The 27,076-nt window shown below is 38.8% G+C and overlaps 2 protein-coding genes across 2 annotated transcripts in view; one reads left to right on the plus strand and one right to left on the minus strand.

Annotated features, from left to right (window-relative positions):
* Positions 1-27,076, minus strand: part of acsf2 (acyl-CoA synthetase family member 2) — a 44,101-nt gene that overhangs the window by 10,692 nt on the left and 6,333 nt on the right. The window contains exons 3-10 of the mRNA XM_047377447.1: positions 26,223-26,351; positions 25,083-25,136; positions 24,863-24,981; positions 16,330-16,492; positions 14,069-14,164; positions 13,287-13,438; positions 10,955-11,046; positions 10,770-10,846 (exon numbers count right to left, since the gene is read on the minus strand). Coding sequence (XP_047233403.1) covers positions 10,770-10,846; positions 10,955-11,046; positions 13,287-13,438; positions 14,069-14,164; positions 16,330-16,492; positions 24,863-24,981; positions 25,083-25,136; positions 26,223-26,351 — 882 coding nt within the window. The remainder of the gene's footprint in view (positions 1-10,769; positions 10,847-10,954; positions 11,047-13,286; positions 13,439-14,068; positions 14,165-16,329; positions 16,493-24,862; positions 24,982-25,082; positions 25,137-26,222; positions 26,352-27,076) is intronic.
* chad (chondroadherin) lies at positions 1,630-10,601 on the plus strand. Its single transcript, XM_047377448.1, has 4 exons — positions 1,630-2,692; positions 6,019-6,182; positions 7,766-7,923; positions 8,572-10,601. Exons 1-4 carry the CDS (start codon positions 1,904-1,906, stop codon positions 8,625-8,627), a joined length of 1,167 nt encoding a protein of 388 aa, XP_047233404.1. The 5' UTR covers positions 1,630-1,903; the 3' UTR covers positions 8,628-10,601.

Raw genomic sequence — 27,076 nt, forward strand, 5'->3', positions numbered from 1 at the left:
CTTATGCTCCACTAATCTGGAATAAACTCCCAGAAAACTGTAAAAGCGCCAAAACCCTAAGTTGCTTTAAATCAAGATTAAAAACTTACCTGTTTAGAGTGGCCTTTGACTGTGCCATCTAAACATTATTAGTTAAGTTTTCAGTCCAATTTTCCTTTCATTTTCTTATCAATCATTCTATTCTTTATTTTTTTTATTATTACCTCTGTTGTTTGATTTTCTGTATCATTGTAATGTTTTTCCTTATGTACAGCATCTTGAGTGCCTTGTTGCTGAAAAGCGCTGTATAAATAAACTTGACTTGACTTGACATGCCACAGCTATAGGACTTTCTGATGTTGTTCCCATAAGGTCGTTTAGAACATCTGCAGTTTTTGTGCCCATCCTACCTCCACTCACATACAAACACATTTATTTTTAAATTACGGTAGTCTTTTTCTGTCTTGTAAATAGTGCATTAGTCAATTGACAATCATACTGTCAAGTATTATACAAGTAACGTTAATAATTGTTCTCACTTGAATAAATCATGTTGTACTTTTTAAAGTGGAAGTGGTTTGGCATTGTTTATTTATGCATGCTGTATCAACTACAAGCCAAAGTTTATACCTTTATTCATCTACACTGTAGGGATCAAATCTACTTGATACAGATTGGCACATGCATTCTAACAGACATTCTTTGATTGATGATATAACAGGTTATTATCCTTTTTGGCAGATGATGCTGATTTTTTCACATCTGTATGGCCTACAGCATGCAATAAAGTGGTTTGAGGCGGTTTGAGTGTGAAGCAACAAAAATGAGAATTTTTATGTTTGCTGCTTAAACTCTTAAATAACGACATCCTATCCAGCCCAATTTAATGTGGTTAATAGTTTTGTTTTCTAATTTTCTTTCTCTGATAGTGAAGGTTTCTTCTAAATTCAGGGTAGACTTTTTATAAAAAGCTGCACAACAGGATTGTCCATCAGCAGCAGGGACATTTAAACTGCGCAGAAAAAATGTCAGATTCTCTCAGATGAAGCTGTGATTAGAACGTTTACCTGCCAAACCTCTGAAGAATCAAGATTCCCAACAAAATGTTAGCTTTGTTAGGTGAACTTTAGATTCAATTTTTCCAATTTTATAGGTGGGACCATAAAATACATGAAATTGAAGCCAAACCATCCTTTGACCTGAGCCAGTCACATCCTGCCAGAAACGGACTCCAAATTACATAAACTGCTCCATCTTTTGCATTGAGGTTTAACTGGAAATCTCCATTACATAACACCACTCTTGGTTTTCAAAGGGAACAATGCATGCAGGAATGCAAAGTTGTTTTTAAAATGTTCACACCCATGATGATGGAAGTATGCTTTTTGCAGATGACTTGCATCTTGCTTCATGCCAGCCATCTGTAGACTATTACACGTTATAAAAGAGCTGCACAGGAGTGGCTCCTTTTCCTGCCACCGCAGACTGAAAAACAATAGCGATGTCTGGGAGCATGCACAGAACCAAACTGACCTCATGCCACGTTGTCAAGCATTTACCTGGAACCTCCTATAATGTAGAAAAAGATACAAGCACACTGGATGTCAGGATGTCCCTGCAAACCAGCTGCAGACTGAAAGTGTTAATGTGTTGCTCTTTGAGGGTTAAATTCTCACAGACACTTGACTTCCATGTGCAGACCTCTTACTTTAACCCTCCTCATTTTTTTTCTCCTCAAGTAAATGTTATAAATAGCGCTGTGTGCTCAGCTCATCGGCAAAAACTGAACGTCTCACCTTTTCACTCTTCCTCTCTGTATTTCTCACAGCAGAAACACACTCTGGTGTAGGTTTTGTAACTGCTCTTATCAGAGTTTTTTTCTGCATTTTTCTGTGACAAAGTTTCCCCATTAGAAGCCATTAGGATGGGTTCTGTGACCTGCATGCTCTGGTTGGGAACCTGCATCCTACTCCTTGGGCCAGCAGGAACGGGAGCCCTGAGCCTGTGCCCGGACAAGTGCCACTGCCATGGAGACCTACAGCATGTCATCTGTGACAGTGTGGGGCTGAAGAAGATCCCCCAGGTTACGGATGCCACCCGTCTGCTGAACCTGCAGAGGAACAGCCTGGGCGGCATACCCTCAGACTCCTTCAGCGAAAGCAAAGGACTAATTTCCCTGCACATGCAGCATTGCCAGCTACGAGAGATCGAATCCCAGGCCTTTAAGGGACTGAAGAAACTTGTCTATCTCTACCTGTCCAACAACAAGATCAGCAGCATCAAGTCTGGCGCCTTTGAGGACCTCACCAAGCTAACCTACCTCCACCTGGACGGAAACCAGATCAGCGAGCTGTCCAAGGGCATCTTCTCCCCCATGATCAACCTCTTTCTTCTGCAGCTCAGTGATAACAGGCTGCAGGAACTGCAGCCAGGGACCTTTGCAGGCACCAAGGACCTGCGTTGGCTGCATTTGAGCGGAAATAAACTGACAACACTGCAGCCAGGATCCCTGGATGATGTGGAGAACCTAGCTATACTTCACTTAGATAGGAACAAGCTGTCCACTTATCCTGGTGCAGCCATGAGAAAACTACGAGTGGTGGAAGAGCTCATGCTGGGGAGTAACCCCATGAGAACGATCCCAGACAATGCCTTCCAGAGTTTTGGACGTTACATGGAGAAACTACATTTGGACAACATGGGCTTGGAGAAGGTAAGCCCTGTTTACTTTATAATTAAAAGCACTGATCTAAAATCTATGACTAAAAAGTACTGAAAATGATCCAGGTAAAAAATAAATCTAAAAGCATCTTTTTAAGTAACTTTAAACTAATTTTGCTTTATTTTAAATACTTTAAAGAAAACTTGAATGTTAGTTTTAAGTTGGAACAATTTTTGGCAGGTTTCTACACAGAGACAAATTTAGAATTATAGATTTTGCTGAATAACTGTATTTTATAAACTCCAAAATACATGAATATCCTAATATCTAATGTCTTCACAGTCATTTTTACCACTATTGCAATTAGCTTGAAGTCAGCCTTGGGTCAATTTGGACCCCCATTGCATACTTAATTCCTATTTCATCCCTTCCTACAACCATTTTGCACCTAACCATATACTTATTTACTCTTGCATATCGGTTTATTACCATCGTTAGTCGAGTATTCTGGAAACTTTGTATTAAACCCCATTTCTATTTATTTTGGTTCTGATCCCAAGTTGTGAATCCTGATCAAAACAAAAGAACTCTGGTTTGAACTCTAATGGCATTGTCCTTGTGTAGATCACAAGTAAATAAAGAAAATAACTTTAAATCATTGGTTGTTAAATTGGGTGCAAAATGTTGAGGGGAAGAACTGGCCAGCACCATAGAATTCAAGCCAAGAGCACTTTTCTTGTCGTTGTTCACAAACAGTCTTGAACTTTGTAACTATGTGCAAACAAGTTTTGTATGCCATGATGAATCTGTGAACTAAGTTTTTCTAGCCAGAAAATGGCATGAGCAGAACCAGGTGTGTTACCAAGGTCACAATTGATTACCAGATGCGGAAACCATACAGAGGCCTTCAACTGATGCCCTAATACACAACAGATTTGGACTAATGCCCAAATCTGTTGTGCATTTCACACCACTTTTACTTTTTTCCATTTTGTCATGTTACAATCACAAATCTAAATGTATTTTATTGAGATAAATACAATTTAAATGGCTAAATAAAACTGTCTGTAATCCTCCTCAGTATTCGCAAAAATTAACATATATAGTCCATCTGTGTGTAATTTAATCTCAGTAAGAATCCAGCTGTTCTGAGAAGGCCTCTGAGGTTTATTAGAGAACATTAGTGAACAAACAGCATCATGAAAATCGAGTAACACAGTAGACAGGTCAGTCGGGGAATAAAACTATATCCCAAGCTTTGAACATCACATGGAAATGAAAATGGAAAGAACATGGCACAACTTCAAATGTACCAAGACATGATGGTCTATCTAAATTGACATGTTGGGCAAGGACAGCAACAATCAGAGAACCAGCCAAGAATCACAGGTACCTCTGGAGGAGCTGCATCGACAGCTCAGGTGGAATAATATGGTAACAAGGCAACTACTAGTTGTTCCTAAAATTCTTTTAACATTTGCCACACGCCATGAAGGGAAGGCAGCAAACATGTGGAAGAAGGTGCCCTGGTTGGATAAGACCAGAACTGAACTTTTGGCAAATGAGGAATTCTTATTTGTGTGTGACAAGAGGGTGGAGGTTGGGTAGCTAACACCGCACATCATCCTGAATTCAGCATTCCTGAAGTGACACTATAAGAGATAGGATCATGCTGTGTGGATGCTTTCCTTCAGCGTGCTTAGAGCTAAAATACAGGGAAATCCTGGAAAAAAAACCTCCTAGAGGCTGCAAAAAACTTGAGACCGGTGCCTAACCCTAAATATACAGCCAGAGCTAATAGTAGAATGGTTTAGATCAACACATATTAAAGTGTTGGAATGACCTAGTCAAAGTCTAGACCTAAAGCCAACTGACAATCTGTGGCGAGACTGGAAGGTGCTCTTCACAACTGCTCTCCATCCAATCTGACCATTTTGTAAAGAAAATTGGGCAAAACATTTAGTCTCTAGATGTGCAAAGCTGATAGTAATATACCCCAAAAGACTTGCAAATGCAACTGAAGCAAGTAGTTCAACAAAGTATTGATTAAGCTGAATACAGATGTTTCAGTACAATAGAAATAAGACTTTTGCACTTCATGTTCCAATATTTTATAAAAGAACTTCATTACCAAAATAAAAATAAACAAATAAATAAAAAATGCACCAAGTAGGATTTTCCTAGCCAAACCCAATTTTAGGTTTTCTTTGAGGTTGACCTGCTGAACTTTGACTGATTCTGTTTTTGTTAAGACCATTACACATAAAAGAGAAAAAAAGTGCTGCAGGTTCTTCGATAGAAATTTTGAATCAAACAGAAAGTTGAGTAATTACAAGATTATCTCCATTTATGCATGAAGGCCCAACTGATAAATACTTTTTTTATAAAAGTCACCGGAACCAAGACACTGACATTTTCACAGCCGTCTGTAGACATCCTCCTGTTCGCCCACATCATTTTGCCAGTGTACAGTATGAGCTCTTATTCCGACACCCCTGAGAGGAGGTTCGTCTGATACTTGAGGTTAAGACAATATTTGAGTTTAACTGTACCAGTGAAATGAGGCACTCAAAGGGAGGACATTTGTAAAATAGGCTTTTTACCCTGGTATGATGTGAAACCAGGTGGAAGCAGGGGGAGCTGGTAAGCTCACGCAGCCAGACAAATTTGGCACTTTTTCAGCCAAATGCAGGTATTTTTAGAGTGTTTGTGTTTGCAGGATATTGGCCAAGCATATCTGGGTCTAATTATTACACAAGCAATATTTTCAGCAGCGTGTGTTTTGCTCCCTGGCTCGAAGGGTTTTGTAAACAGGTCAGGAGGGGTTTAAAGACAGGTAAATAGAGGCAGGGTGCTCCACAGTGCATGCAGAGGAGTATTTTTATCCTGCTGAATGGACAATAGGCTCTTTGGGAGTCAAACTGGCAGAGGAGCAGCCCAGAAATGGAGACAGCAAAAGGAGCAAAACAGCTCTGCCATGATGTAAATCCTCCATGTCTTCAAAACACTAGTGGAAATTTCCGAATAGCCTCATCTCTTTCAATGCAAGATGAAAGAACCCTTTAAAGAGCGGCCTTACTCCTTGAGGAGACAAACTTGACACAGGTCAGTTCAGCTGGCACCTTACTGAAGGTTTCAGCATCTTCACAGATGCCTATAAAACTGAAGGTAAAGGAAGGAGGCCGGTAAATGTCAATGTTTACATATGTAAGGGTGCAGGGGGAGGGATGAAAAGAGGCTTTCATTCCAGAAAAAATAAATTATCTGTGTCTTTTAGTACACATTTTGTTTTGTGATAAAGTCTCGAACAAGATAAACAAGATTGAAATTTCGAGCAGTGAAAAAATAACTAATGATTGATTCTCCCTTTTTTCTAGTTCTCTGGTGGTGCATTTAATGGCGTAACAGCAGTTAAGTTTCTTCACCTGGACAACAACAAGCTTAAGTCCCTTCCTAGCACTATGCAGTTAGGAACCATCATCAACATGACTGTCTTCAACAACCCCTGGAACTGCTCATGCCAGCTAGCTCCACTACGCAAGTAAGAGACTCACCTGAAACCACTTTAACGTCTTAGAATTGCTATGATATTTTAAGTTTGCAAAACTTAGAGCCAACGACTACATGTATGACATGTAAATGACATGGCATTTAATTATGTTAATGCACAAAGAACTTACTGCATCTCTCCGGGTGTGCTTAAGTCTGCAATTTATACCAAACAGTGATGTACAGCATAAATGACACCAGCATCACAGAAAACTCATGTTAAGTTGAGCGGCTAAAGTGTTTGCCAGGGGAAGGTGAGTCCCTTACCATAGTAGTCATCTGTGGCAGACTGCCAGGTCTGGACGAGATTCATCCTGAGATGCTAAAAGCTCTAGACATTGTGGGGCTATAGTGGTTGATGTGCCTTTTATATGGTACATGGAGGACTGAAACAACATCTGTAGAATCACAGACCAGGATGCTGGTGTCAGTCTTTAGGAAATGGGATCGGAGAACATTTCCCACCTATTGAGGGATTTTCAGCCTCGTTGTTATATGTTCTTAGGCATTGAAAAGGAAGACCTACTGATTCTCAAACCTTGCATTCAGGAACAGCAGTATAGCATCCTGGCCATGGAACAGAGAACCACATCTTTAAACTGATGGGATACCTGAGAGGGTCATAGGAGCTTGGTTGCTCAGTCCACATGTCTTGTAGATCTGGAGAAATGTTTACAACCATGTCCCCCAGTGCGGGTTGGATTCTTTTAGAGCTACCCTTCATCCTCAGTCATGTTTATGATGTCCATGGACACGATCTTAACATGAAGCCATGAAGACGAGGGTGCCTGGTTTCAGAAACTCAGGATCTTGTCTTTTGCAGATAATGTGGTTCCCTTGGCATCTATAAGTCATGGTCTTCAGTGTGCAGTGGATTGGATTACACCTCAGTGTTATGAGTGAGATGAGATTCAGCTTCTTCAGCTTGAGTCTAAGGCCACAATTCTCAATCAGAAAAATGGGGGAATATTCGCTCCAGGAGGAGTCAAATTATTTTGGTGTCTTGTTCAAGAGTAATCATAGGATGATGTGGGAGATGTACAGACAGACTGGGGCTCTGTCTGCAGGAATCCAGGTGTTGAGCCAAGAGCTGAGCCAAAAACCAAAGCAACATTTTAATGGTCTGTCAATCCACACCTATGTTCAGTAGAGATAGGGTAAGGAACAGTGTTATCTATTGGGAGCTTGGACCAGAGCTCTTGGTTAGCTGTTTGTATCTAGAGCAATTGGTTAGCTTTAAGTATTTAGGCTTTGATTTGAGCCTAAAATCTCAATGGTCTAAATTCTATCTATGCCACACAACTTTCATGGCAGACCAGTGAAAACAATTCTAATTTCAATTACTACTTCTGCCAGTACAAGACAAAAACACTGCAAATGTCTGGGAACCACAAGTTTCTAAAGCTACTAACCAAGCACAGTCTAATACTCTAAAACATGGCTACCAGCAAGAAACACAGACTGTTTCCAACTTATGTTAGAGTTTAAAAAAACTGAAATAAATACCAATCTATTTTTTCGCTTGTTAAATAACAAGTAAGGACACATGTTCTCTGTTTTCATCTATGCTTTCAGATGGATGGACTCCCACCAAAATAAAATAAACGCAACTTGTGCGTCGCCAACTTCACAGAAAGGCATACAAGTCAGAGATAGCATTGCCTTGAAGCGTTGTAAGAACAAGACAAAAAAAAACAGGACTGGTCGACGTCATGGAACCTTAAGCTATACAGGTATATAACACCTAACACGCCATGTAGCTGAACCACATCTTTGGAAGCATTCTTTATACATGCGTCCTAAAATAAAAATATATAAAAAAATAGAATTCAATTTTACATGTTGATTACTGAACTTTAGAGATGGTTCTCCAGCTTCTAAAAAGGGATAATTAAGTCAGTTTTGAGTGTTAAAACAACAACTCCCTAATATTTGTTTCCTTTAGAAATGTAGCTCATTGTGAATACAGAAACCGAAACACAAAGTTGAACAATATTGTTGATACAATCCCTTTACTGATCACCATCTTTGTAAATACCCAAGATGTAGATTTTTTCCCCTCAAAGAACCCAAATCACATCCTTGAGGACTGGACATTTACAGCTGTCCCATCTAACACTGAATGAGAAGGAATGAGGTTAGACATAGTTTTTTGAGAAGCTCATATTTAACTTTACACATTTCTGTTTTTCACCCTGTCGTATGTGACCGCTGAAATGTGTGCTGCCTTCTGTCCATGTCTGAAGTTTTCCATGTTGGCCCTAGGGTCCGGAACATTGAGTTCAGGTCATGGGGTGTCTGCTTGGAGGGAAAACTGTTTCATTTGGCAGCTTATTATTATTATAATTTTTTTTTTTTGCCATGGCTGTCTTTCTCTGCAGGAGGCACAAAAAAGGAGTCTGTCCAGGTGACCAGCTACGACAGCAGCACTTCCTGACTCTCCTCTGATACCGTTTTAAAGAAAAAGCTTGATGCATTATGGTACATACAAACACATATGCTTTTCTTTACATCATTCATATCAAAGACTGAATAATAAAGTGGAAGCAGCTATGAAGGAGACAACCAGAACAAAAAACAGTAGAAACATTTCACAACAAAAAAGGAGAACTTTGTTTTTTTGTGACGTGTTCAAGATATTAGTTTGATTGAGCTAACGCTGAAGATTTAGTTACAGCTCAGGAGCTTTTAGTAGGCTTCTTTTTACTGAAAATCAATCGTTCATTCAGAAAAGACCCAGGACATCTAAATGCAGCCCCTTACAAAAGGTATTCATAGCCGTTTTTCACATTTCGTCACATTGCAACCACTAACTTCAATATGTTTCAATTTGATTTATGTGATAGTCCAACACAAAGTAGTGCATAGTTGTGTTGTGCAATTATGATTATTTGATCATGAATATTTATAAAAATTCAAACTAACAGTCATAATTAATAAGTTATCATTTCTAACCAAAATCATCCACAACATTTAGATATTCAAAATATACTATGAAATTGTGATTGCTACTACAATTTAAAAAATATAATGAATAAGTGGAATTAATATTTAATAAATATTAACCATAATCACTAAAAGGTAAATGTATTATCAGACAGTTAAACAAAAAGGGATAATTCGAGCCCAGGCCGTTAGACAGCAAATTACTTTTACACAATAATAAGCCCAAAATACTTCACCAGTAGCACTCAGCTATTAAGCAAACCATAGCCAGGCCCATTTAGCAGGGTAGTTAGCACAAAATATGAGAAGCACCAAATAATAAATGGAGATTATTGCTGTATTATCCAAAAATAACTTCAAAAAGTAAAAATCTAACTCAAAGGTTATCTTAAAACCCATTCAATGGAAAGACAGTGAAAACCACCAACATTCAAGAGGAGCTGCAGGGAGAAAAACGTTTAGCTTGAAGCCTGAACGCAAACAGTCCAAAACCTCACAAAAAATTACAAAATAACGATCCTAGATTGTCCTATTCTTAATCTCAGCCCAGACGCATTAACCTTACTTGACGAATGTGTTCTTGTGAGCAGGATCAACATCGTCCCGTCTAGAACAGTGGCTCTGGCCAGCACAAAATTGCATCCATCTTCTCGGTCCAGAGAGCTGCACACTGGGATTGCAATTGATAAAAGCAGTTCTTTGGTTGGGATAATTAATGTGTTTTAGTCTCTAGTGCAAAAATGTTTGCTGATTGTTCTTAGCAAAATAGCTCAAGATTGGTCAGACAGGATGGAGAGCATCTGTGAACATCAGTTTTCAAGTGTTGCCACAGAATCTCAATTTGACTTTCACTAGGCCATTTTAACACATGAATATTCATTGATTTATAAACCATTCCATTGCAGCTCTGTTTGAATGTTTAGGTTTGGCATCCTGTTGGAGGGTGAACCTCTGCCTCAATCCTCCCATTTCAAATACATGAACCACTTTGGGGTTTTAGATAACAAACCAACACAAACAAATATCAATTCAAAAATACTTTATTAATCCCAAAGGGAAATTAAATTGCTATTATTATTATATTATTATTTTATTATTATTATTATTATACTGAAGTGTTTGGTTGTAATGTGACAAAATGTGGGAAATTTTAAGTTTAAAGTGTATGAATACTTTTGAAACGTGCTGTACGTCCAAAAGAACACGGAAACAGGTGATTCAGCCAAGTTGTGTTCTTTCAGTGTCATCCTTCATTGTAAAAGCCCCCACAAACTGTACAGAGTATATTTTTCTTCCCACAGTATGCAACAAGAGGGCAAATGCAAGATTTGTTAAAAATGTTTTTACTTAATAAGATATATCTAAGGGGGTTTTGCTCATTTATTGTATATTCAACATGTTTATATTTCCCTTTTGGAAGTGATAATGATTGTTCACATCCAATAAACATTTTTAAGAAAGTAAACAATTTTTCTTCAGTCTTTTATTTGGCCTCACTTCTAAAATATATGATTTGTCCCCCTCTTGTGATTAAAAGCTAAACAGCACTATTAAGATCAGTCATAAATTGGATTTTTTTGCAATCCTACAATTACCCATTTATTAAGAGGATTGTTTGTGAAAATCTACCCACTGTTATTTCTTTGATGTCCATTAGAGAAACCACTTTCTTCACCAGTTCTGGGGGGCATGGGGAGCCAGCCATGAGACCTGCAGGGCAAAATAAAGAAGAGCTAAAAAAAAAAGCAAATGCACAGAAATAAAAATAAATCTGAAAATAATACAATAACAAAAATAATATCCATCAGTTTTTCTTACCCCCCTCTACGGATGACAAATCATATTTAGCCAAATCTGGCTGATTAAGCATGTCAACATACATGGTGGGAGTCCCATAGATGAAGGTGCACCTAGCAGATAAAAACAAAATACCCTCGGTAAGAAACACAAACTCAGTATGTGGCTCAATTTTAGTTGTTTCCATCTCTCTTATTCTTAACTTTCCATACTCTTGTAAATATTTGGTTTTTGCACAAATATACAAAAGAACTCTATGTATAGTCTTTATGTTATTAGAATGCACATATGCTACTTTTTTCAACTAGAGTACAAGATTTTCTCTTATCGTTTGGGCTTTCAACTTCTGAGTCGTGGAAGATGCTGGATTTGGAAATGATGGAAGCTGTACAAAAATCTTACTTTTAAGGTCTGGAGACTGCAGTGGTTGTGATGATTTCTATGCTAACTGAGCTGACTTTGCGAATTGCTAATGGCCCTTAATGCATTTCTTTTCTTTCTGCCTAGAGGGCCTATGGACAGGACAATGTTGATTTTTATGTAAAATTGTTTCATGTTTTGTCCCTGCTCAAATAAATTTGAAATAAATATATAATACAAGATGCTTGATACAGATTATAATGCCATCTCCGTAACATTCAGGTTTGTTTTTAAAATAGTAAAATCCTGTTTTACAGCAACAGTTTTCACGCAAACCAACCCAAATATAAGTCAGCAAGCACTGGGTTCCTTCAGGGTTTCGTCCTGTCCTCTATACAGCCTTCACCTATGACAGCCTCCCCTCCCCGACTAACACCACTATCATAAAGTATGCCAATGACACGACTATCATCAGGTTGATTACTGATGGAGAGAAGGCAGCCTACAAGGAGGAGGTGGCTCAGCTATCTTCCTGGTGCCTGAAAAGAATCTCTCTCTGAATGCAGAAAAGACCAAGGATGTAAAAATTAAGCCAAAAAAAGAGCAGTGACCAGGTGGAGAGGGTAAGAACCTAAATTAAATTCCTCAGCTCATACGTCAATGAAGATCTCACTTGATCCCACAAATACAGGTTATCACTAGCAAGGCTCAACAAAGACTCTTCTTTTTAAAGAGGCTGAGTACATCTGGACTGTCATCCAAACTCCTCAGCAATGTCTACAGGTCCACAGTGGAGAGCATCCTGACAAACGTCATCTTTGTGTGGTTTGGGAACTGCACTACTCTGGACCGGAAAGCTCTTCAGCGTGCCATTAAAACTGCACAATTCATCTGTGAAACTTCCCTCCCCTCACTACAGGACATTTATATTACCAGGGTTGCAAAGAAAGCTTATAAACATCACCAGAGACCAAATACACCCACAGCACTCACTGATCTCACTTCTGCCATTCAGGCGGCGAAACAGAAGAGTGAAAGCCAGAAGTTTCTTAGCATGAGACAATCAAGTTCTTGATTTTATTCATCACCATTCATGGCAAGAAGGTTAAAAGGTTTGAATCCTGCTCTTGTATCTTCTTATATTGCAGTTCCTTAAGAGAAATCAGAATCAGCTCAAATCTTTATCAATGGGTCAATGCTTTACAAAATATATGGAACTTTCAGTGCCATCTTCATTTGGAATAGAAAATACATTTTGTGACTTAAAATCAGATTTAAAATCAGGTTGAGACAAGACAAATATACTGGTTAAGGCTTTTTTTGTATACAGGAAAAACAGATTTAAAAGACTTGTCTGTACTATTATTGAAATAACTGTTTTTGAGTGTATTTTTTCCTTCACTTTGCACTTGCAAAATGAAACTGAAAAAGTTTCTTTATCTTTTCCAAAACATGTAAAGCCAGATCCATCTTACCCAAGTGGGTGCTGTTAGCTGTTTGTATTCTGTTTTGGGAAAATTATGCACTTTTTCTGTTTTATTTAATTTTCTTATTCTGATGCTGAAATGTATTTTAAATTTCAGCAGCCTACATATTATTACGGTTTCAAAACCTGAAGCCCAACACATGATGAAACAATTCCTCTGTTAAACCAAATTATTGCTTGTAACCATAGTAGGCTTGCAGAGCTATGTATGTGCATGACAAGCTATTATTTTAACCTTTGTGTTAAGTAAATATGAAACTAGTGAAAACTGGTCTGCTCACCTGTTAACAGCTATAGAATGAAACATTCCAGGGTATTTTCATTTCAAATAGGATTAAAACTAAAAAAGCTCTATTTAATCCTGGTCTCTACAACTTTAATACTGACCCACAAGGAGAGGTTATTCCTTTGTTAGAAGTAATTAAATCTCAAGCAGCCCACACCAACCATTCATGGTTCAGATCTAGTGCTTTGTCCATAATTTTAGCTGGTGATTTCTGGAGTTACCTCTCACTTTCCATTGCTTCGAGGTTGGCCTTTCCATTGTACCCTGCAGAAGGAAAGACCAAGGTGAGGCCATGCACGGCCATAGCAATCCCTCCACCAACAGAGCCGAAGCAGTGGTACAGAGGCACGGGCACACAGACACGAGTGTGGGGCTGCAGATAAGATACGCAAAATATACTTAGCACAAAAAGCCAAAACATTTCTATTTATTCTATAATCAATAATGATTTTTGGCAATTAAACTTAAAATAGTTAGAAAGCCTGATCATTTCCCTTTAAATGGTACCAAATGTAGAAGCAAATGCATTTATATGTTGAGCTGCAGAGTTAAGTAATTGGGTTGCACCCACTAAAAATTTTCCACCTCTATTAAAGTCCTCCACTTATAAAAGGTGGACCTACTGTTGATAATCTGTTTATCAAGTGTTTTTTATTAATAACACGCAGCCTTTACTTTCCCTTTTAAATCTTGCAGAAGGATCAATAGTGGACTTAGTTTTTCACACACACAGCTAGAATCTGTGGTGGTTTTTAGGAAGATTGAAATTGGATTTAAATAATTTTAGAAAATTAGGTAATCTGAAACAGGAAACCCTGGAACTGAAATGGTGAACTTAATTTTTACAGTGACTGTATAATGTACATGAAGCGTAATCTTCCCTATGGCCTTTTTATTTTGCTGTCCATCTTAATCTTAAAAAGGAGTAATTTAAATACACTCATGAGTATAAAATAGTCTACAAAATGTTGGCCAGATAAAGTTCATGATGGATCATACTCACCTTCCAGGGGTAGCCGATTCTGTTCCCAACTAAGTAGGCATTGTTGACAATGTTGTGATGTGAAAGAGTGGCACCTTTCGGTGCTCCAGTTGTACCCTGAAAACAGAAACATTTTTTTGCAAATTATTGCATTTATAAGTTCAAGAAAGAACTGAGAATGTATGCTAATGTTCCTCTTATTAGCCAAGAGCCTTACTGTTGACAAAAACCCAACAGAAGGTTGGGTATCTCACAATTAATGAATTGGATAGAATCTTTGAAGTCAGGAACATTAAAATATACATTTTGCGTTTAAAAGGGCAAATATATTTTAGAGAAAGAAACATAAAAATCTTTAAGATATTACAAAATAAATGGCCACCAGACTTTCTGTTATCTTTCAAACCAGATGATTAATTTTTAAACAGTTTTCTGACATAAAAAGAGCCTTTGCAGCCATGTCCCTCTAAAATGAGACCAACATTACTATATATGGAAGGTGAGCTGACACTGTACAGTTCATGCCATGTTAACGATTGATACTGTAGCTTTTGGGGAGTCAGCAGCCAGACCACTGAGTGGACAGTGGGTGTCGTTTGTGAAGAAAAAGCCTCTAAGATAAGAAAATATGTTGTTTTACCATAGTTTGTACTTTTTATGTGTCTTCTGTCAGTAAGGTCTTCTGATGTCCACCGATCACTTTTTAAAATAATAAAACTAATCATTCTCCCCAAATTAACAACTTGTATATCTATAATTTAACTTTTCTTCCAGTCATCAAAGTGTGACATTAGCTTAAAGTGACTTCTTAGGTCCAAAAAACATGTTGTGTACTTAAGTGTTTTAGTGCCATAACAGACAGTATTCTTGAAAAAATATTCAGCAGCTCCCATTTACGACTCACTAAAAGAGATTATCCTGATGAAACACTTGTTGGGCCAGAATTTAGTTTCTTTAATTAGAACTTTTGTCACAAGTGACATTCATCACTATGGTGAATTTTAGGCAAACTGGGCTCACCAAAAATAACCTTTATCTCTGTGTTCTGATCAGCTAGTTCTACAAATGAAGAAGAGATTAACTCAAAGTACTTTTTATGGTCACTGATTTGACAACCTGAAGTTGTAATTAAGAAGACCTGTTGTTGGAAATATACAAAATATACAGAAATACAGTAATCACTAAAATATCCTCTCTGCAACATGAACTGAGTTTGGCCTGAGGTTAAACTCTCAGTGTATTGCTGTGATGAAGGCAGTCTGAAGCAGAGACTGCCTCAACCACTTGACATGCACGTGTTTGGGTGGGCTCTGCTTGGAAGTGATAGCAGGATGGAGCAGGAGATGGATGGATGGACTGGAGCTTCTGCTAAGATAATGAGGGATTCAAAGCTCAAAAACAAAACTGTAAATTTATTTGTCTGTTTATGTTCTGACACTCACCTCTGGACATGGCATGTGGATCAGGACAAAAAAACTGATGCAAGCATCTGAAATGAGCCTTTTCTATAGGGCTGCCATGCTCAGTCTTAGAGAAACGCTGAGATCTGTCATACATGGACAGCTCGAAGAAGAGCCAAAGCTACTCAGCGTTAAAAAGGAGACAGTTGAGGTGGTTTAGGGATCTGATCAGGATGCCTTCTGGATACCTCACTTTACAGAGGTTTTCTGAACACATCCCACTGGGAGGAGAGGCACACCCAGAACACACTAGAGAGATTATATATCCCTTCTGGCCTGGGAAGGCCTTGGGATCCTCCAGGATGAGGTGGAGAGTGTCGCTAGGGTAAAGGATGTTTGGATTTCCCTTCTGGACCCGTTACCCCCCTGACTCAATACAGGATAAATGGAAGACTATAGATGTATGATGTCACCCAGTAGATTTTCTATTGAACAGAACATTATACCTCTTGCTGTTAGCCGTTTGTATCTTGTATTAGACTATGCTTCGTACTAGGAAAACTCCAGTCACTGCCACACTTTCTCCTGTTGGAACAGTGCAATGGTCATTTTTCGGGGGCTTTTGAAACCCTAGGTTTTAAAAAGCTATGGTTTACCAAATTGATCCAAGGTCCAGTTTTCTCCTCAAAGTTGTGAGGTTCATGAATTCTTAAATAAAAAATCTTCAATAACTTTATTAGCATTTTTTTTGTAAGATTCAAATGCTCCTGACTAATTCAGTTTCTTAAAAGTTTTTATTTCCCTTTGGAAGATTTATGATTTCTTGTATATGAAATAATAAATCCACCACAAATGCATCAGCAGGAATTATCTGATAATTACCGAGGTGAACTGAATGTTTATCGGGTCATCAAAGGACAGATGTTTCTGCAGATCCTGAAGCTGCTTCACATGTTTGCTGTCCCCGGCCTGCATCACATCCTCAAAGTGAAACATTCCTGGCTGCCGGCTGTCGAGGACGATCACAGATCGCAGTTCTGGGAGTCTAAGGAGGTGGGAACCAAACAAATACAGACACACAACGTGGTGACATTTTAATAAGAGGTAACATAAATCACCTTTAGAGGTTTGTAAAGGAGTTTAAGGTTTACTAAAAACTACAGCTATTAAATAGACTGAAGGGTTTGATTACTCCCTGAAAGCATTTTATTTGCTTACCAATTTTATTTTTTTTATTGTTTTTTACATCAGTTTTCTGCTGATAATAAAGATTAGACAGGTCACCATTGACAGACAGAGCCTGTAGGAAAACCTCAGGATGTTTATGTGTTTTTGTAAAAAGCAATCAAACATTTTCAACAGATTGACACAGAGCTGGTGTCTCTCCCCACTGGGGTACTTGTGGTTCTCTGTGTCCGGGGCTGGGTGCTTTGGTGTGTGTCGGCTCACTCCCGGTGGCTACTTGCTTGGGCCTGGACCCCTGGGGTCTGTCAGGCCTCTGCTTGGGAAGTGACATGTCCCGGGTTCTTAGGTCTCTGGGTCCATAGTTGGATCAGCTCCAGCGTAGACGGCTGCCGGTGGGGCCTGTGGGCTCGTCGCTGCAGCTCCCTGGGGCTTTTGCTCTGTGGCTGCTGGGTGGTTCCTCTGGGACTCTCCCCAGCTCTTCTCTTTGGGGGTAGCGGTAGTCCCGGCGATGGTTCTCCTGGGGTTCCTGTGCTCTGGGGGGCCTTTGGATGTCTGTGGCTCAGATCCCCCAGGACCTGTGTCTGTCTCAGGTCCTGGGGCGCAGGTCTGTGGCTCCTAACACTCGCTATTGCAAATTTGTTTAATGGAGAAACAATGTATACACAAGCGTACTCACACTCACACCCACAGGTGTTTGGATTCAGGTGTTAACAGACACACAGATGTTATTTGTTGAGCTGCAGTTACCACTCAATACATTCAATTCAGTTTTATTTATATAACACCAATTCACAACACATGTAGTCACAAGGCACTTCACAAAGTCAGTTCAATCTAATCATACAGATTTCAAGTCAGGAACCTACATTCCGATTAATCCTAACTATCCAACAGTGCAGTTAGATTAGGTTACTTATTCACTGGTTAAAATGTTTTTCTATCCAAGGAGACCCAGCAGATGGCATCGAGTCAGTGACATTCACTCCTCCTGGATGAGCATGTAGCAACAGTGGACAGTCGCTGGCATTGTCTTTGCAGCAATCACTCATACTGAGCATGCATGTAGTGACAGTGGAAAGGAAAACTCCCTTTTAACAGGAAGAAACCTCCAGCAGAACCAGGCTCAGTGTGAGCGGCTACCTGCCACCACCGACTGGGGGTTTGAGAGAACAGAGCAGAGACACACAGAGAACACAAAAGCACTGATCCATGGGAAAGAAAAGTGAAACATTAATGGTTGTAGCTCCTTTAGTGGCTTCATCTAGGAAGAAAAAACAGATAAACTCTGAGCCAGTTTTCAAGTTTAGAGTATGAAAGAGAGCACATATAGTTAGTCATAAATACAAATACATCTTGCATTCATTACACTTTTCGGTAACATTGCTGTTATTATATACATTTCTGCAGGTGTAGAATCAACCAGGGTGTTATCTCGTAATCTCTTCACCCTTCTTTCTCTCCTTTATTTTTTTCTCCTCTACCTTTTTCTCTTTTGCCCCACCTCTCTTTCCTTCTTGCTCCTTTTTTTCCTTTTCGTTTCTGTCTCCATGTCCATTGCAACTGAAATAATCCCAAAGCAGTTTCTAATAAAAGTTTATTTTATATATATCTCAAGCGGAACATTAAAGCTTTAGCTGTAATGATCGACTTGTTAATGTAAATTTGTTGGGCTTCTTCTTGGCACTCAGACAACAATTCTGAGTGTTACAGCCACTGAGTCAGCAAATGGAAGTTGCAGGGGCAAGCTGTTTCAGAGTTAAAGAACCACAGACTGAAAGGCCCCGTCCTCCTTAGTTTTTAGCTTTGTACAAAGAACAGCTAGGAGGACTTGGGATTAAGGGCTACGAGGAGCAGGATGTTTTGTTATATTAGCCTGTTTGGATCAGAGAAAATCGACAATAAATTCAAGCTTATTCACCCGTTTTAAAAGTTCATTAAAGTTGTTTGTTTTATAATCAGTTCAATCTGAAAAGCAAATCTTTGACATTTATCATTACAATCCTCAGAATACAATGACATTCAGGCACATGAAGAGCGTATGTGAACCTCTTTAGGTTTGTAACAAATATGTTTTTTGTCACATTTTACTCATCCTCCTGTTCTCATATTCCCAATAACAATAAATAATTAAATAAATCAAGTGTTGCACTGAAAGTTGTGGCTGCAACAAATTACCAGCAGATTTTCCCTGTTTATATTTGAAAAAGAGGCTGCAAGGGAAGCATATAAGTAATTTTCCTTAATGTTTTGAGAATTCTACCAGATTTTATCTTTCAGGGAAGGTTCCCAAACAAATTCAACCCCGGGAGTGTCTTTTCTTAATCTGGACTGAAAGCTGCCTTAGGGTAAAAAACACACACAAAAAAACAAAGAGAACATATTTTGGTTTATTAGGCGTACTGATGAAAATAAGTCAAGACTACAGTCTGTACTAAGCAAAAATGGTCTGCACGAGCAAAGAAGACGTTAAAAAAAGATCCTGCTCTACAACTGATTTATATATACTTTTAACAGAATCTAGAAACAACTGTTAAACATCTGTTCAAAACCATGCATTTTTGTGCCCATTACTCATTCAGAAACGGATGGAAACATCGTTTAAGGGTATTTTTCTCAATATGGTATGTGTCTTTCTGAGAGTGTTTAACTGGGGCTGGTGGTGAACTAATTGTTACCTTATGTAGGATTTTAAAGGGCAGCGATTTATAAGGAGGAGTTTCTCTGCTCTCCTGGATTCTCTATGTGGAGCGTATGTTGAATTTTTAACTCACGCCATGAAGCTTCGACTATTGTATGACCCATCACAAAGATTCTTGAGTATGCTTACAGTTTATGTGCTGACTTTCAAGATAAAACAAAATATAATCATGCTGTTCAACAATCACCCTCAGTGACTACTAAAGCACCATTGATAATGCAGGAGGTACAACAACATGGGTAAAATAAACTTAAACACTAAAACACAAGCTAAGTAAGCCTCTAACAGAAGCAGCTGTACATGAGTAATCATACAGTCTTAAAAAGAAAGAAAGTAAATGAACTGATTATTCTGTTAACTTACAGAAGCTTTTTTTAGATGTGAACTTGGACTGATAAATTGTAATTCGAGAACCAGAATAAATCAGTATTTCATGATGCATTGATCTATGGTGCTTTGTAGAAGGTATTCAAACTTCTAGAATTTTTAACATTTCGTCACATAATAACCACAATTTTTCATGTGGGTAACTGATTCTGAGTTTATGTGGTAGACAAATACAAAGTAGAACCATATATAATTTTCCTTCTATGTTTTTTTTAACAAATAAAAATCTGAAAAGGGCAGCCTGATTTTGCATTCAGCCCTCCTGAGTCAATATTTTGCAGAACCACCTTAGACTGAAGTTAAAGCAGACAGTCTTTGGAGTATGCCCCTACCAACTTCGTGCATTTAGAGACAAAAAAAGTTAGATTTCTGCTCACTGCTCACATCAACTTGTCAGATGACGCAGATTAGCTCTAAACCATAATGGATCTACTGCACTTCACAGTGGGGCCTCCTTTTCCTCCAATATTATAGCATTAGCCTGTTTTTAAACAAAACTCACTTTGTGCTGTCAGAAGACCGGAAACCAAAGCTTATGACTCATCATATCCAAAACAATATGAGATGAGATAAGATGAATACAGGTCCTTCTCAAAATATTAGCATATTGTGATAAAGTTAATTATTTTCCATAATGTCATGATGAAAATTTAACATTCATATATTTTAGATTCATTGCACACTAACTGAAATATTTCAGGTCTTTTATTGTCTTAATACGGATGATTTTGGCATACAGCTCATAAAAACCCAAAATTCCTATCTCACAAAATTAGCATATTTCATCCGACCAATAAAAGAAAAGTATTTTTAATACAAAAAACGTCAACCTTCAAATAATCATGTACAGTTATGCACTCAATACTTGGTCAGGAATCCTTTTGCAGAAATGACTGCTTCAATGCGGCGTGGCATGGAGGCAATCAGCCTGTGGCACTGCTGAGGTCTTATGGAGGCCCAGGATGCTTCGATAGCGGCCTTTAGCTCATCCAGAGTGTTGGGTCTTGAGTCTCTCAACGTTCTCTTCACAATATCCCACAGATTCTCTATGGGGTTCAGGTCAGGAGAGTTGGCAGGCCAATTGAGCACAGTGATACCATGGTCAGTAAGCCATTTACCAGTGGTTGTGGCACTGTGAGCAGGTGCCAGGTCGTGCTGAAAAATGAAATCTTCATCTCCATAAAGCTTTTCAGCAGATGGAAGCATGAAGTGCTCCAAAATCTCCTGGTAGCTAGCTGCATTGACCCTGCCCTTGATAAAACACAGTGGACCAACACCAGCAGCTGACACGGCACCCCAGACCATCACTGACTGTGGGTACTTGACACTGGACTTCTGGCATTTTGGCATTTCCTTCTCCCCAGTCTTCCTCCAGACTCTGGCACCTTGATTTCCGAATGACATGCAGAATTTGCTTTCATCCGAAAAAAGTACTTTGGACCACTGAGCAACAGTCCACTGCTGCTTCTCTGTAGCCCAGGTCAGGCGCTTCTGCTGCTGTTTCTGGTTCAAAAGTGGCTTGACCTGGGGAATGCGGCACCTGTAGCCCATTTCCTGCACACGCCTGTGCACGGTGGCTCTGGATGTTTCTACTCCAGACTCAGTCCACTGCTTCCGCAGGTCCCCCAAGGTCTGGAATCGGCCCTTCTCCACAATCTTCCTCAGGGTCCGGTCACCTCTTCTCGTTGTGCAGCGTTTTCTGCCACACTTTTTCCTTCCCACAGACTTCCCACTGAGGTGCCTTGATACAGCACTCTGGGAACAGCCTATTCGTTCAGAAATGTCTTTCTGTGTCTTACCCTCTTGCTTGAGGGTGTCAATAGTGGCCTTCTGGACAGCAGTCAGGTCGGCAGTCTTACCCATGATTGGGGTTTTGAGTGATGAACCAGGCTGGGAGTTTTAAAGGCCTCAGGAATCTTTTGCAGGTGTTTAGAGTTAACTCGTTGATTCAGATGATTAGGTTCATAGCTCGTTTAGAGACCCTTTTAATGATATGCTAATTTTGTGAGATAGGAATCTTGGGTTTTCATGAGCTGTATGCCAAAATCATCCGTATTAAGACAATAAAAGACCTGAAATATTTCAGTTAGTGTGCAATGAATCTAAAATATATGAATGTTAAATTTTCATCATGACATTATGGAAAATAATGAACTTTATCACAATATGCTAATATTTTGAGAAGGACCTGTATGCAGTCAAGTTTTTCACCGGCCAAGGAGGGAGCTAAACATTTTATTTAGGTGTGTTGGAGCAAGTACACATCTAACACTAGCAGGACACCGGCCCTGAAGGACTGGAGTTGCCCACCCCTGGTCTAGATGGAACTTGGGAAGATATTTTTCAGATTTGCTGCTTTGTCTTTCTGGAGTCAATCGCACATTGATCTAAAGTTTGAGAAGCTGGTCTAACTGAATGTATTTTATGTCATTTTAAAGTAAATTGATGCACGGACTCTGGGGTGCAAGTGTTTTATGTGACTGACATATTGTTGATCGGTCACAGCTATGTTTTTGTTCACACTGATTTTAATTAACCACTATGAACACTTTTATTGTAGTATCTGTCTTTTTTTTTTTACAAGACTATGCATATTAAGGCCAGTCATGTCCAGGACACCACTGTAAAAGAGATTGTAAATCTCAATGAGATTTTGGTAAAATAAATAAGTAGATAAACAAATTTTTACATTTTCACTTGTGTTTTGAAAGGAAACTCCTGGGAAACTGTACAGATATAAGCCTGGAACTATTACACTGGCAGCTTTCTTTAGTGTACATGCAAACCTTCCAATTTCTGAAATAATGTAAGATTAAAAAAAAAACTTTTCTTATGTTGGACCATTTGTTTGCTGAATATTAGACCATTTGCACGTTGCTGGATGCCACTATGCCCTTTTCAACGTCATCGGCTATTTTGTACCGCAGGATAGCCTGTTCCTACAAATCCCGGCGGGCACTGCGACTGATATGACGGGGCGTCCCAAGTCTGATGTCACAAGACACTATATAGGAAGGCGCCCATTTTTAGGGCTCGCCTTCAGCTGGACACCGTGACACGGTTACCAACATCTGAAGTATCATCTGGAGAAGAGTCCCGAGTGGATTTCATTTATTCTCCTTCGTTGGCCAACGAAGAATTCATGAACGAGGTTTCTGAAATGAGAAGGCCAGAAATGTCACTTTGCCGATTGAAGACGTGAGCTTAACACGTAACCAAAAAAACCCACGGAGTTTCAAGGAGACGAATCGCCACCTTGTTTTGGTTCTAGTCGACTGCTGATGGTCAAGTCATATTTTCCCTTTTTGCCAAGGAGGACAAAGGACGGAAATTGACCGCTCTTCCCGAAGTTAACTGTGGACGCACATTAACTTCCATCTTTTTTTTTCCTCTCTTCAACTCTGCTCAGAAGGAAGACAACGACAAGCAAAACCCATCCTTTATTTTTATTTCTTTCTCAGAAAGTGTGGGCAGGGTACAGGAGGTTTTAGTGCGATGAGATTCGCTATTTAATCTAATGTGTTCTGAACTATATGTGCATGTAACCTTTTTATTGAAACTTTGACGTGCCGTGTTGGATGTCTGGAAGCCGCTGCGCTACCCAGCTTTGTTTGTGTTTTGCGGGGTTATTTACCACCTGGGAGCAAGCGCAGGCGAGCTGTGAGACTGGACTGTTATAATAACCTCATGGTGAAATTCACCATTTTCTTTGTCTTCAACTTTACTGCCTACTAGCTTGCCGCCAAAAGTTTTATAACCCTTTGTCTGCTCACCTCGCCCAGCGTTGGGGGATGTTTTATGACTGAGTATAACTGAGTTACAGTTTGAGCTCCGCTCCCAACCTCCACTTACCAACACATCCCTTTGTCATATTATCATTTTTGCCAAAACTGCTGGTTTGATCCCATACGCACCCACTGCTGTTTTGCTTTATTTTGTTTAGTTAGATATTTTACCCTTTTGTGTAGAACTTTGCATGTTGAGTAGGTGAAGATTATTAAATTGGAAGAGCGGATTGTATCAGGGCTGTGATTTAATAAATATTCACATAGATAAACAGAAGGCGTTTTGTGTTTATTTTGTGCAAGAGTGATTCGTCAGTCAAGATAAGGTTGAAGTTCCACACGTTTCGGCAGAAACGGTCGATTAAACAGTGACATCTCTGGTAATAGTTATCAATAATTACTGAGTATTTCACGGTTGTAATTATCAAAGGCGTTGAGCCACAATTACAACACCAGAAGAGATCTCTGGTCTCGATTCATAAATGAGGATTTTGGTTAAGAAATTAATTTTGTCAAATTATGATTTTTAATTATAATTATTGATAAAGATTAATTAATCAATAATCATAATTCTAGTAAGAAAATGCAAGAACTGCTAAAATTGGAGGATTGAAGACAAAGGGCCTGTTCTTCAAAGATTCCAAATAAGAAGCGCTAAATTGCTTGTGCAAACAAAAACATTGTGTTGCGGGTGATCTACAAAGATTGCGGGCGCAATCCACCACCCTACATCAACCCTAACTTCCTTTCTGTCACATGTGATTTGAACTGAGGGATATGACCCACTTGACCCAAACATTAAAACCAGGTGGGCCCATAATTTAATACAATGTTAATATTCTTTGAACAGAGCTGTAAAGAAACACAGAGGGAGAAAAGAAATTAAATAATCTGCCTTTAAGAAGCGCACAGGTCAGTTTTCTATTATGTTTTGTTATTCCATAAATATGCCTTTGGCTCTGTGGTAGTTTTCTCGTAGATGGTGGCTGTTAATGTTCAGTTTTGTTTGTTAAAATAACATGCCCAACATTTTTGTGTGGCAGTTTGCACCTGCCTTTCAAACGTGCTAAATATAGACGCAGAAACAGCACTCGCAATCTGTTTCAAGTATGATCATTCACATTGAGGGGAGTAAGGAATTACATTTGTATATCCTCCTCCCATAAATCTGCGCATTTGGGTCCTTAGCATACGTTTTGCATATTCACGAAGGCGAACACGCAAAAAGGTTTGTGCCTGCTGTTCCACTCATTTTACACATGCAATTTAGGCTTTGCACACAAAATTAATTTTGCACGTGTTTTTATATACACAAACCTTTTAAGGTTCAGGATAAATGTGTGAACGTCTGCTGCTGTACCTGGCGCTCTTGATGTCTCCTGGACTGGACGTCTCAATTTCAGGACAGATCTTCATCAACATGTCGCAGTACTTCTGAGTCCTAAACTCTGAAGGGCACACAATGGCTTTACAGCCAACCTGTGAGGAGGCAAAAAGAGTATTCATCTTTAAAGAACCCCATTTCTGTTGGTCCAATACAGGATCATGAATCTGTATTAAAATGAAATTAAATGACTCACCTTCCGTAAGGCATACTCCACCTCCTTCTGTTGGTATGCTGGGTTTACAGACACCTGGTGAGAAGAAAAAAAATTTAACAGTTCCATAAAAACATAAATTATTTTCCAAAATAAAATCTGAGGAATGCAAATATAATGTTTTCTTACTGTGAACACATTAAACAAAAAAAGAAAATTTGAAAACATTTGCTAAATCATTCAAATTTTTAAATATATACCAATATTTTAGTTTTCATCTGAAAAAAAAATCCATAAATTAGAAATTTAGGAAGTATTCTGTTTGCCTAATCTGAGTAACATGCTACTAAAAGTGTGGGATTTCAACACAAAGTAGCATCATTGTAAAGGAGAAGGAAAGTAAGCCATGGTCTTCAACATTTTTGTGTATATGATTTCAGTCCCTTGTATTTGGAAACTCTGTAATTTATTCTCAATATAAATTCAGCTATTCTGTGAAGGCCTCAGAGGTTTGTTCGTGAACACCCACCTAAACTGACACGGCAAGAAGAGCATTAATCAGAGAGGCGATCAGGAGGTCTGTGGTAACTCTGGGGGAGCTTCAGAAAGCTCGAGTGGGAGAATTTTTCTGAAATGTTAGTTGGGCACTTCATAAATGTATCTTTATGGAAGAGTGAGCCATTTTTAAAAGAAAAACCAAAAGAAGCTTTGTTTGCAGTTTGCCAAAAACCATGCGGGGGGCACAGCAAACACGTGGAAGGTGTTCTAATCAGACGAGACCAAATTAATAAGTAATAATTTCAGGTCCCAAAAATACTTTTCCAATGCATTACATGCAAAAGGAAAATCACTTTTTTTACTTAACCCATTCAGGGTGCTGAAGAACACCCTACAGAAATAGCTGTTGCTCCTTAGTCTGCCTGTATTTGGATCCTCACACAGTTCTAACATTTTCCATTAATGTCTTCAAAATGTTCACATCCTGCAATGTTCCTAGCTTTGATTGTTAGTGACAATGTCTGTATTAGTTAGCGGTACGGTCACAAAAGCTTATGTTAAAATACAAGTATTATACTGATAACTAACCATCCAACTTCATCACTGAGAAACATAAAATATGGGTGATTAGAATGGTTATTTCAGCTTAGCTCTGTTTAAGTGCCCTCTGCACCCATGATTTACCAGTATAATCCCAGCTTTAGCTGTTGCGAACTGAAACAGAATCCATTCATAAATGTTCGGCCCCCACATGCCGAGCCGGTCTCCTTTCCTGAGCCCAAGAGCCAGAAGTCCCACAGCAGCCCGGTCTACCTGCAGAGATACAAAAATGAGCTCAACCCCTTATCTTCTTCTTATGTGTGAAATAAGTTATACATTACCTCATCTTTCAGCTGTTAATGATATTGCCACTTGTTCTAATTCTAAAGATTAGCTTCCTTAATGTAGGGCAAGATTGTTTCACTAAAGTAGTACTTTACTGTGTTTGATTACAGCAGGTTATTGTTACATTGTTTAGAAAGAGAATAAAGGTCTAAATTGTGGCAGCAAATGTTTTTCAGAAAGAAGCTAATCTTTAAGTATTTAAGAAACTAAGATGAGATTTCACTTACAGGCTTTCTCTGAATCATATTCTACATTTGGGTTCATAAAGGCGTACTCCAATATTGCTGAAACATTCATTTATTTACTTTTAGTAGGACAACATTTTTGTGTCAAAAATATTTTTTTATTGGTCTGATGTACCATTTAACTCTAAGTGAATTGAAGGATTTTTATTAGTTGTAAGAAATAACTAAATAAAAATTGAGGTGCACATATAAAGCAGGCAGCTTGAGTGTTTTAACCAGTGTCCAGACTTTTCCTCGGCAGTTATAAAACAGCAATGAAGTTACAGATTTAAATAGTTAAAAGAAGTTTAAAAAAAAGTTCAAACTACAGACTCTTCCTTGATGTTTCAGGAAATCTTGGCTTAACATAAATACATTTGTGAAAATTGGATCTAAGCTGTGAAAGTGTTTGTCCCTTCTTCTGTTTTT

Source organism: Girardinichthys multiradiatus, chromosome 10, assembly GCF_021462225.1.
Source record: "Girardinichthys multiradiatus isolate DD_20200921_A chromosome 10, DD_fGirMul_XY1, whole genome shotgun sequence".
Classification (NCBI taxonomy): Eukaryota; Metazoa; Chordata; class Actinopteri; order Cyprinodontiformes; family Goodeidae; genus Girardinichthys; species Girardinichthys multiradiatus.

Excerpts from the sequence above, each read along its gene's own strand:
- chad (XM_047377448.1), top strand. The coding sequence starts at position 1,904 with ATGGGTTCTGTGACCTGCATGCTCTGGTTGGGAACCTGCATCCTACTC. Across the intron at positions 2,693-6,018 it reads ACAACATGGGCTTGGAGAAG|TTCTCTGGTGGTGCATTTAA; the intron begins GTAAGCCCTGTT and ends CCTTTTTTCTAG. Across the intron at positions 6,183-7,765 it reads CAGCTAGCTCCACTACGCAA|ATGGATGGACTCCCACCAAA; the intron begins GTAAGAGACTCA and ends CTATGCTTTCAG.